This window comes from Pleurodeles waltl, chromosome 7, assembly GCF_031143425.1.
Source record: "Pleurodeles waltl isolate 20211129_DDA chromosome 7, aPleWal1.hap1.20221129, whole genome shotgun sequence".
NCBI lineage: Eukaryota > Metazoa > Chordata > Amphibia > Caudata > Salamandridae > Pleurodeles > Pleurodeles waltl.
In genome coordinates this window covers 1350276709-1350289172 of record NC_090446.1, presented here as the reverse complement: position 1 = coordinate 1350289172, position 12464 = coordinate 1350276709, and the positions used below count along the sequence as shown (strand labels likewise).

The following is a 12464-nucleotide window of genomic DNA, read 5'->3' as shown; positions in this document are numbered from 1 at the left end:
TGTCTGTCGGGCTAAACAAAAGCCAGCTTGACAAACACACTTCATGTTCAGGTCAGGCAGCCAGGAGCAGACATGCACAATTTGCGCAGACTTCTGGCTGCCTGAGCTGAACCTTTCTGGGGTGAGGAGGTCACAGCTCCTATTGGCATGACCTCCTCGGCCCAGCAAAGTTGATTCAAGGCCCTCCTCTGGGTGACGAGGAAAGCGTCACCCATTGACTTCGACCTGGGCGCTTCAGGTTTAAGCCCTGGAGCGCCCTGGGCGAGTGTCAATCAGTGACACTTCGTCACAGAGTGGGGTCAGCAGTCTCACTGACCCCATCCCACTCTGTGACGAGGCTGGGACTGCTGCCTTCCCTCATTGGCTGAACTAAGGTCAGCCAATGAGGGAAGGCAGCAGTCATAACCCTCCTGGGACCTCGAGGCTGAAGGTAAGTGTGTGTGGGATGTTTTAAAATAAATGTTTGGTGCGTGCATGCATGTTTGAAAGTTAAGAGTGTTGTTAATGGATGTGCGTGCATGCGTGTGTGTGTGAAAGAATGAGTGTGTGTGTGCGATCTTTTAAAATGAATGGTGCGTGCATGTTTGAATGTTATGAGTGTTGTTAATGGATGTGCGTGGGTGCGTGTGTGTGTGAAAGAATGAGTGTGTGTGTGTGATCTTTTAAAATGAATGTTTGGTGCATGCGTGCATGTTTGAATGTTATGAGTGTTGTTAATGGATGTGCGTGCGTGCGTGTGTGTGTGAAAGAATGAGTGTGATCTTTTAAAATGAATGTTTGCTGCGTGCGTGCATGTTTGAATGTTATGAGTGTTGTGCGTGTGTGTGTGAAAGAATGAGTGTGTGTGTGCTTCCCGCCCACCCCCCTCCCTCCTAAAGCTGCCGGTCGCCACTGCTCAGTGCCTAATTTGTGTGTGTGGTTGCCAGTGGTGGATATCAGCCAGTGCTTAATTTGTAAAAGTATAAGTACCAGGGCCAAAAGTTGAGGGCAGATGTCCGTGGGCAGAGCCAGTGCTTAATTTGTAAAAGAATAAGTACCGGGCTGAAAGTTGAGCGCAACTGTCCATGGCCAGTGCTGTTGGATGTTAGTGTGACGATTACCATGGCTGCATAGTCTAGATTCCACCGCATAACTCCTTAAACCACCACAAGACGCTCCCTATCCCTTTGTCTCACTCTTGTAGGTTCCCCCTTTCTCCCTATGTCTCTGTGTCTCTGTCTTTCTTTCCGTATTTTGCCCTGGGTCAAAGTCTGATGGCGCAAAATAAGCGCAGACCCCAAAAATTTGTACTGGTGGGCCTTGCCTGGAGCCACAATCTCAAATGAACCACTGGCATCGGCACTCAATTTTGGGGACTTATTTTTCATCCCCAGAATTTGTTCAAATGAAAAGAGAGAATTTCAGAAAAGAGAGAACGATGGAGGGAGAGAAAATAGGAAAACAGTAACAAAGGCAAAAAGGAGAAATGCAAAATAATCTGCAAGAGGGAGGTAAAATGCAAGAGGTGGAAAGTGGTGGAAGAAAGAGGTGTGAAATGGAATCAAAATAAGGCAACTTTGGTAAATGGCATTCTTGCCTTTTGGGAGCACCAGCGGTAGCTCCTAAGAAAAACTTTGTGCCCCTGCATGTTTTACTGCTCGAAGAGGCATGTTTTGAGGCGTTTTCTGAAGGCTAGGAGGTCCTTGGTCTTGCGTAGGTTGGTGGGGAGGGAATTCCAGGTTTTGGCGGCGAGGTGGGAGAACAATCTGCCACCGCAGGTGGTGCGTTGGATGCGGGGGACTGTTGCGAGGGCGAGGTCGGCGGAGCGGAGCTGGCGGGTCGGGATGTGGAAGTTAAGTCGTTCGTTGAGGTAGGCCGGTCCGGTGTCGTGGAGGGCTTTGTGAGCGTGGATTAGGATTTTGAAGACAATCCTTTTGTTGATGGGCAGCTAGTGTAGAGATCTGAGGTGGGCGGAGATGTGCTAGTGGCAAGGCTATATGTTTATAGTGAAAATCTTTGAGTTTTAGGGGTAAAGATCCGTACTTCTCATCCTGTGAGTCTCAAAGGAAGGTGGCATTGATTGGTAGGGAGAGTGATCCCATTGATGTCAACGGAGATGATCCTTTTGTTGTGGCGGTGTGGGTACCATCAAGCCTATCCAGGTCTGGCATTTTCAGAGGGTGACGGTGATTGCAAGGAGGGCCTAGTAATAAAGTTGGAAGGGGGACTCGTTACAGTCCAAGGACACATTTCTTTATTTCTTTAGTTTAATTTCTGTAGGTCAGTACATGCCATGAGTGCAGAAACAAAGTGTCAACAAGAAAAAAGCAGCAGGGAGCACTGATCACAAGGATATCGAAGTTGGGCTCAGAAGGCAGAGCTTCAATTCCTCTCTGAATGATGAAGTAACAGATTCCACAACTTCCATTTCTAGGAAGGAAAGGGGAATGCGATGCGTAAGTGAGCACCCACAAACATAGCACTTCAAATGATAACCACGTCTCGGAGCACCACTTCTCTCGCCCTTTGAGTTGCATATGTGGGTGCAGAGCACTGAGAATCCATGGGGGAGATATCTGCACATGAAAATACATGGGTTTACAGTTAAGAAGGTGAATGGTAAACAGGTAACTTTGGTCATGAACGTATGTTTACCCCACTTATAATGCCAGGCAACCCAAGAGCTGGATGCCACCCCAAGGTCACAGCACCTCTGACTACTGAGACAGCTTCCCTTAAACCGGGTGAAGAAGGATAAAACGATCAATCCTAGAATAAACATAAACACTAGAAAACTAAACCAAGCGAGATAATGGAGTTTCAATTAAGATTTACATCCCCCAAATCAGCACCAGAGCATTCCGGATGTTATTCACACGGACCTGTGGCCTGATGACTTGAAACAACTGAAACAACCTTCGCCTCCACATTGACTCAGACGTTGATGCAAGAGGGAGCTTGCCGGGCCCACGGGCTAAGCTTTACACCCTGGACAGCTCATCCATCCTCCTTGCAGCCCTTCCCTGAAGAGGGTCTTCCAGCACAGCACCAGTGAACCCTGATGGAGCAGTGGGTGGGGTAGAAAGTGATTATGATTTGGGGTAATCTGGATGGTGATACCCAGCTTTGCCAGGTACCATTTAGTTTGTTCGACTGCACTGTGGAATCCTAGGAAGAGGGTCACTTCCCCAAAACTGAGCAAGACAGTAAGTGTTTGCCACCCCTTCCCTGACAACCATCCAGTTTGGCCCCTCACTGAAAAGATTGGTTCTCTGACAGTCAGGGGAAATGAACATATTGAAGCCACTCCTCATCCAGGAGGCACATGAACTCAGAAGTGGGATCATCAGTCTTTGACTTCCTGTCGATTCTTAGACACTGAACTTGGCAGCCAAACACCCTGATGACCAGTTACCTTTCCCCACTTTTAAACATTCCACACATTCCAAGAGAAAGGCCCATACATCCCAAAGTAGAGAGGGTGCAGGATGAAATTAAACTTTTGATGGAGAGGGAGTCTGGGAGTTACAAGAAAAAATACAACTCATTTCTCCTATGTAGAATCTAACTTGAGATGCTGAGCCACAGTGTAAACTCTATTGCTGTGACTGGCTATAAAAGCTTACTTACGCTATCATGTACGCACGTCTTCATGTTTACAGTGTGTCATGATGCAAACCACTAGCCATAAGTGAGATGTCAGCACTGGACAAAACATTTGCAATTCATTTAAAACGTAAGAAGGTTGAAAGTAATGAAGATTCTGTCTTCTTTTAAGAATACTCAATGGCCCTGGGTTAACTATGTAATTAGAGCTTGCACAGAAAAAACAGTTTTATCCTTAGAGCCATGTTCTTTGTATAAACTCATGCTCCACCTCAGAGTCATGATGCAATATTTGATTCTGACACCTGATTTACCAATTTCTCTTCTTTTTCTTAGGGGGATTTGCAAATCGCATCAGGATGTGGGCCTGGAGCCTATTACCAATCTGTGTTGCTGTCTGGTCCATCGTGGGAATGTGGATAGTGTAAGTTCCATTGAAGCTCTTCTCTGTAACTCCACTAGTCAGATTTGGGAATCCTCTTTGCAGGTGGCAGAAGTGTGTATTAATCCTCTTCACTGCATCTTGGTGCAATCAGTGGTTACTAGACAGTACCCTGTGTGAGTAGTGTCCTTTGCCACAGTTGTCAGAGAGCCCTAGGGCCCCAGGAACTATTGCACTCCAGCTCAAGAATAGGGATGTGTGAAAGTCACATAATATGCTGTACACATAATTACACAAAATGCAACTCGCACCACAAAGGGAAAAAAGGAACAAGCATTTACAATGCATCGGGTCTCGCGTTTGCTCGTGTTAGAGCCGATCGCGTTGTAAACTCCTAACCCGACTTTTCACCTATCGGGCAAAAGTGCATTTATGCACGTAACCCGAAAAAGTGAAATCAAGTAGGTAAAGCGCTCGACTTCTGCCAAGTGAGATCGGGCTCGTAAATTAGTTAAAAAAAAGTCCACCAGCCCGATGGAAAACAGCGAGCCTCGCATGTTTTCTGTACTTGGTCGCTGCGCTCGAGGAGGGCTAGCCACCGGAAAAGACATGACCTATGCGTGCCTTCGACTAATGAAAGCAAGCCGATTTAATTAGGGAAGCCCACGAACCAATAAAAAGCACTGACGTGAAGTTGACAGGGCTCGGAGCCCTTTTCTAAATACTAAAGAGTCTCCCTGCTATACGCATGCGCGAGCGCATGCAAAGCAGGCTCGACCCTAAAAAGCAGCAATAGTGACCTGATGGGGTAGGGAGTGGTCGTAAATAGATTAATGAGGCCCGAGATTCCTTCAGGATTACGCTGCCTCAGTATTCTGTGCTCGCACATTTAATTGCAGCAGCTGCGTGTTTCAGAGGAGAGATTTAGGCACCAGCACGTTTTTATTGACAAATTAAGCACTGAATGACTGGTTAATAGATCTAGAGGGGCTCCAGTGGTTGGTGCATAGAGTGGCAGTGGACACTATAATGGACGAACACTGATTCATCTACGCTTCTAATTCTATCAAAGATGGGCTACTGGGCTGGAAATGGACCAGCTTCCACAGTAGGCCCCCTGGGGTTAAAGAAACCACATGATTAGCTAGTTATTATTGATATTGTTGATATCTTCAGATGAGAAGGATACCTACAGGACCTGAGGCAATTTCTGGATCCAGTGGTCCTCAGTAGAAGCTGGGGCACTGAGGTTTAAAGTTAACTTCTTAGGTAATCTTTAAACCAAAATACCCATGTCCATCTAAGCCTTGAAATGGCACATACAGGCCACCACAACATCAGGTAGGTCAGGTGTGATGCAGACTATCCTCACTGTAGGAAGTTCGCTCTGTATATACTATCTCAAAGTGAGAGATAGTATGAACAGAGTCCAAGGGTTCCCCTTAGAGGTTGATAGTGGCTAAATTAGATAATACTAATGCTCTATTTTGTGGTAGTGTGGTCGAGCAGTAGGCTTATCAGAGGGCAGTGTTAATCATTTGTTGTACACACACAGGCAATACATGAGAACACACACTCAAAGACTTAACTCCAGGCCAATAGGTTTTTATACTGTATAGAGAAATATTATTTTTTTAATTTATTTTAGAACCACAAGATTCAGAATCTAGGTAAGTCCATAAACTGTAAGGTACTTCACACAGGTAAGTATGGAACTTTGAATTAAAACAGTAGTATACACAGTTTTGGCAAAAATGGCAATAAGCTATTTTAAAAGTGGACAGTTCCTTGGAGAGGTAAGTAATAGTTAGTTTATCAGGTAAGTAAAGCACTTACAAGTTCAGTCTCCTGGACATAGGCAGCCCACTGTTGGGGGTTCAAGGCAACCCCAAACTCACAGCACCAGCAACACAAGGCCGGTCAGGTGCAGAGGTCAAAGGAGGACCCAAATAACCCAAAATAACATAGGCACCTATGGAGAACAGGGGTGCCCCGGTTCCGGTCTGCTAGCAGGTAAGTATTTGCGTCCTCAGGGAGCAGACCAGGGGGGTTTTGTAGAGCTCTGAGGGAGACACACACAGGCACACAAAATACACCCTCAGTTGCACAGGGGCGGCCGGGTGCAGTGTGCAAAGTAGGTGTTGGGTTTGTCGTTGAAAACAATGGAGGGACCCGGGGGTCACTCTGGCGATGCAGGCAGGGCACAGGGGGGCTTCTCGGGCCAGCCACCCACTGGGCTAGGATGAGTGTTGCCTGCTGGTCACTCCTTCACTGGTAGGTACTTCCTCTCGGTCCTGGGGGCTGCGGGTGCAGTGCTTGGTCCAGGCGTCGAGTTCCTTTGTTACCAGGCAGTCGCGGTCAGGGGGAGCCTCTGGATCCTCAGGTGTCACTGTGTGGGTGCAGGGAGGTCGACACAAGGTGTCCACGTCGTTGGAGTCTCCGGGGGGTCCTCTCTGCGGTGTTGGTTCTCCTGAACTCGAGCTGGGGTGGGGGCATCATGTGCAGAGTCTGAAGACTCACTCTTCCGGAGAGAGGCAAGAGTCTTTTTAAAGTGGTTTCTTGAACAGAGCCGCTGTTCTCGGGAGGTTCTTGGTCCTTCAGGTGCAGGGCAGTCCTCTGAGTTCTCAGAGGTTGCTGGTCCCGCTGGATGCGTCGCTGTGCAGGTTCTTTGAGTCTGGATACAGGCCGGTAGGGCTGGGGCCAAGTCAGTTGTCTTCTCCGTCGTCTTTGTGGGGCTTTCAGGTCAGCAGTCCTTCTTCTTTCTTCTGATCTGATTCTGATCTGATTTCCTGGGTTCAGGGTCCCCCCTAAATACTTGGGGTGTGTTTAGGTCTGGGGGGGCAGTAGCCAATGGCTACTGTCCTTGAGGGTGGCCACACCCTCTTTGTGGAGGGGGACACATCCCTAATCCTATTGGGGGGAATCCTCCAAAACAAGATGGAGGATTCCCTAAGGCAGGGGTCACCTCGGCTTAGGACACCTTAGGGGCTGTCCTGACTGGAGGGTGACTCCTTGTTTTTCTCATTATCTCCTCCGGACTTGCCACCAAAAGTGGGGGCTGTGTCTGGGGGGCGGGCACCTCCACTAGCTGGAGTGCACTGAGGCATTGTAACACGAAGCCTGAGTCTTTGAGGCTCACTGCTAGGTGTTACAGTTCCTGCAGGAGGTGGTGTGAAGCACCTCCACTCAGTGCAGGCTTTGTTTCTGGCCTCAGAGAGCACAAAGGCTCTCATCCCATGGGGTCAGAAACTTGTCTCAGTGGCAGACAGGCACAGACCAGTCAGTCCTGCACTGAGGGTTTGGGTAAAATACAGGGGGCATCTCTAAGGTGCCTTCTGTGTGCATTTTTTAATAAATCCAGCACTGGCATCAGTGTGGGTTTATTATTCTGAGAAGATTGATGCCAAACTTTCCAGTGTTCAGTGTAGCCATTATGGAACTGTTGAGTTTGTTTTTGACAAACTCCCAGACCATATACTTATAATGGCCACACTGCACTTACAATGTTTAAAAATGGACTTAGACACTGTAGGGGCATATTGCTCATGCAGCTATGCCCTCACCTAGTATAGTGCACCCTGCCTTAGGGCTTTAAGGCCTGCTAGAGGGGTGATTTACCTATGCCACAGGCAGTATTTTGTGTGCATGGCATCCTGAGGGGAATGTCATGTCGACTTTGCCTTTTTCTCCCCACCAACATACACAATCTGCAATGGCAGTGTGCATGTGTTAGGTGAGGGGTCCTTTAGGGTGGCACAACACATGCTGCAGCCCTTAGGGACTTTCCCTGGTCACAGGGCCCTTGGTACCACTGGTATCTTTTACAAGGGACTTATCTGCGTGCCAGGGGTGTGCCAATTGTGGAAACAATGGTACGTTTTTAGTGAAAGAACACTGGTGCTGGGGCCTGGTTAGCAGGGTCCCAGCACAATTCTCAGTTAAGTCAACATCAATATCAGGCAAAAAGTGGGGGTAACTGCAGCAGGGAGCCATTTTCCTACATGCACAATCCTGAAATGGGTCCCTCATGCCCCAGACTCTCTTGCAGAACAGATGCTTTGAGTATGGCTCTAGTATGAGGGAAAGGAAGTTATTGTGGTTCCTTGGATATTCACTTCCTTGAGACAATGTCCACACGGGGCTTCGGTCCTTTGGGTTTCATTCATTGATCTCCTAATCATGGGTCAGATCCTTTCCACACACCAGCTAGCACATCTTCCAATTCTCCCAAAGCAGGCAACAGAAGCAGTGGTTACTCCAGAGTCTTAGGAGTTTTCAGAGTCTTGGAGAAATCCAGGAGTTCTTCAGCCCTAATACTGATCACATGTGTGTTGATGCAGAAGAGCTTCTTAGGAATCCCAGACAAATGTAACCTACGTGCTTTTGTTTATCTAACATTGGGGCTACAGTAGGAAGCCAATGCCAATCAGGTAAGTGTCTCCAAACACAGTGGAAAGTATCTTTGCAGACTTTTTCTTTGGCGTTCACAAACAAGGAGAAGGGCAATTACCCTCTGGTCAAAAAAGTGAATTTCTAGGGAGGCAGCGCTGACTGCCTGACTAGCATCTCTGAAGTTACTAGACCATCCTTCATAGAGATTAGAGCTGGGCCACATGATGTGAATTGGTGCTCGTGCAAGACAGACACTATGTACAAGGGGGGTCATCAAGTATAGGCAGTTATGTAAGATGATGTGCCTAGATGGGCAAACCGGTGTATGGAGGATTTACGTGCTGAGATTGGGCTCTGGATTGAATCCATATTCCAGCCTGAAAGCAGACTGAGTTGTACATCTTAGAGGAAAATATGAGAGGCAGATTCAAGCAGAGGGAACATAAATTGATTCTTCTTACACAGGAACCATTATTTTATGATGCATGCAAAAGGTCCTCAAAGAGGACACCACTGGTACTGCACAAAGGCCCCTTGTACACCACATGTTTACTAAAACATACAGCCCACTCCATTTCATGCAGAAGGAAGTGAAGGATCTAAGATTTCGGAGGTTGAATAGTTTTTACATGCATGGGGCACAGGTAAAATACTTGTGCCCATGACTAGACACTCACTTGACATCCCCTGTCAGTCTCTCTCTAGCCTTTTTCAAAGCAGCAGAGGCTATTGGTGAGGCTACACTTTCGTTGCACCCTCTGGCCAGCGGAACCCTGTGCTCCATTAGTAGACCGCCAACTTCACGAGTACCCCTAGGCGATTGGCAGATGTACAGTAAAGAACAATGCAGGGCAGAAGAAGACAAATCAGCACACCTTTTCTTGTCACTTAAGGGCGTGACTCTAGGGCATGACTAGTCCCAGTGGCGTCACTAAGTCCCCCGCAGCCCCTGCGGTGTGGTGGGCCCCAAGCTCCAATGGCCCCCCTCAGCACAGGACACTGGGCACAGGCCCCTGACTGGATCCAGCGGGAGGGGACCCTCGCAGGTACTTTGCAGGGGCGCCCCTCAAGTTTCGTTACCCCACCGACTAGTCCCTTACCACAGGTCTAATCGCAAGCAAAGATAACTGGATACTAGTAGCTTACTAAAAATGAAGTGACTGTATTTTATGTCAGAGGCAGGCTTATATGCCAGGCTTATAGGGGAAATCAAATGGAATATACTACCAGGAAGGCGGGTACCTTTTTCCGGGCAGGTAGATTATTGCTTCAGTCCTAGTAACCTGTCTGAATTGAGCCTAGCATTTGTCTGACCCCTTCCCAGTCCTGCCAACCTTTCAGGGGTGAGTCTGACTTGTGATGGATTTAGCCCCGTGTCAGTGCAGCAAGAGGTGAATTTTGCATTCAAATGAGTCTGTCCATATTCGTCATGTAGAGGCCATGAAAAGCAGCAATTGCTACCCAGGCCTTAGAGCTGGCAAAAGCAGTGTCAAGAACAGAATGCTAACAGGGTCCTAAGGGACACTCTTTATTTTTTGCACCTGCCACTGAGCGTTTGCCTTCTCAGTTCTATAAAATAAACAAAATAAATGAAAAACGTATTTTTAAACATCATGATGCCATTTTTCATTATTGGAAATGCATGAAAAGTTATGTTTGAACAAAATCTTCTCACAATATTCAATATACGGTCTATATGAATTAATACAGGTTAGACATAATCATGGACATAACCACTATTGTTCTAAATCTCTAGTTTTTTGCATTTGCCTGTGTTTTATCAATATAGTTCTCTTCTAGGTGCACACTGGGGAACCTGTCAAACCATGACACTTCATAGTATAAATGCTTTCCATTTCTAATATTGTTCGGTGTTCATATGATGTCACTTCCTATGATGTTACTGAGGTTAAAGTGAGTGTAATGTCACTTCCGTTACACCCGACTTTCTGATCAATTACCATCCACGGCTCAGTCCAAGTTAGAAGGGAGCACCTCATATGAATGATTCTGCCCTGAGCCTTCCTTCCTTCAGAGATGTGGCCAATATATGGGCAACTCTTTCCCAGAAATATTGACTTTTCATTATTTTGCCACATGTATGGCTGGAGAAGACAAGAGCTTGGTCAATTGCACTGAACATTGTGGATATCTGGCTCAGTGCCCAAACTTGTTGTTGGAAGGTCTAGTCAATGATCATAAATGGTATTACCCTGAAGGTGGCATGATGTTTGCAAGAGATACCAAAAGATGTAAAAGTAATAAATCAATACATTCAAATTGTACTTCACTGGGAATTGAGAGCGCCTTTTGGCACAGCATCAGGCTAAAAATCCATATTACCATCCCTTCAGGTCCGCGAATGCAGATGCCAGAGCCACAGTAAGACATTTTTTTTATCACATCAGGCTTAGTTGGAGCAACTCTCATGACCTGGCACCACAAATAATTTTGTAAGAATGGATCCTAGGGTGCAAATATGACATTCCGTGCAATGTTTCCAAAGCAAAGTACAAGCACTGGCAAAGCCAATAGGTCTCGCCAATGCAAGAGCAATTGACTTTGCCAGTGTCTTAAGCCAATTTGTGGAGTAGCGTGGCTGCTGTGCAGCCTTGTTAAAAGTTAGAAACAAAAGCTCTATGATGCGGCCAGCACTTACCACGTTTTAATGTTTTTTTTTCTCATGGTGGATAACAGAGAATAGGCAACTTGAACAATAAGAAGAAGGAAGGGAAGGAACGACAACAGGACAGTAAAAAAAAGTGCTGTGGAGTGCCCAACACTAGCCGTGCCGTTACACACTTTTTTTCTTATGCGAGTTGGGGGGGCGGGCACTGCAGACAATGTGAGAGAGGGGAGGGGTGAGGCAGAAGCAACAGGGACATGAAAGAATAGGGTTTCATGGGGAAGAAGCAACATGGACAAAAAGAGCGGTGGGGATGGGATGGAAAGAAACAACAAGGACAATGGGGGTATGTGAAGCTAATAAGGAACATGGCAAGGAAGGTGTGAGAGAGGAAGAAGCAACACTGATAAGTAGGTGTGGGGGAGTGGGGCTGGGGATGGGCGGGGAGAAGCGACAAGGACAACAGGAGTGGGAGAAGAAGAAGCCACACAGACAAGGGAAGTGGGAGGTGGAAAAATCAACAAGGACAACAGGGTTTGGAGGGGGAAGAAGTACACAAGTATACAAACAACAGGAAGGCAGGAGGCAAGATACAACACAGGAAGAAGCACCAGAGGGAAAGAAGAAGGAAGCAACACGGGGGAAAGAACTAAAAAAAAGTACCTCAATCATAGTGTGAGCAGTGGAAGGACACTAATCAATATGCAGCAACCAGTACTTGGTCTATGCTCCTCATAACAGTGGTAGCTAGGAATATTTGAAAGTGGGGGGTGTAAAAGGTGGGTGTGCCTTTTATGTTTCGAGCCATGCAAGCAAGCTTAATAGACAAACATGGGGCCAGGGTGGGTTCAGCGCCCGAGAAAAAATTAAAAAAAGATTGACAAATGGTGCGATTTAAAGCAAATGAATTTAGTGGGCAAACATGGCTTGTAAAGCAATGGGGATGCATAATGTTGAAATATTAATCACATTAAAAACTGCCCCATATCTTGCTGCATTAATATGTTTGACAGTTAATGTAATGTGCAAATTGTACAGCACAACTTCAGGCCCTTGTGTGCTTGCCCTGTGTCTTTCACTGCATGCAGCATCGACCTTGGAGGAAAATGCTTTAACCATATTTTGAGAAGCACTTACAGGTGCTGGCTGCTTTCAGTCGTACAGAAATATGTGCAAACAGGTCTTTAAGTAGGATGACAATGTGGAGGCTCTCTAAAATGGAACATGTGGAATCATGTCTGATTCCCATAGTGTGCCACCAAACCAGTATTTTGGTTTCTCTCTGAGATGCAACTGCATCCAGGTATATAGCTCAACAACTGACATACACCCTAAACCTGTCAGTACAATTGGCTTTGTCAGTGGTTATTAGATGTTTAAGATAAATGAGTGACAACAGTGATTTGTTCTAAATAATTACCAACGCAAATGTTTCATTTCTGAAATTGTGAGTCTGTGCATTAAATAGGATTGAGGCCT

At 46.6% G+C, this 12464-nt stretch overlaps 1 protein-coding gene across 3 annotated transcripts in view; it reads left to right on the top strand.

Moving 5' to 3' along the window:
• The window catches only part of TMEM150B (transmembrane protein 150B), a 127610-nt gene that overhangs the window by 97488 nt on the left and 17658 nt on the right, over positions 1–12464 (top strand). For all 3 annotated transcript variants that reach the window (XM_069200765.1, XM_069200767.1, XM_069200766.1), the window contains exon 3: positions 3922–4009. In XM_069200765.1, the coding sequence (XP_069056866.1) occupies positions 3945–4009 (65 nt within the window). In that variant the 5' untranslated portion in view covers positions 3922–3944. The remainder of the gene's footprint in view (positions 1–3921; positions 4010–12464) is intronic.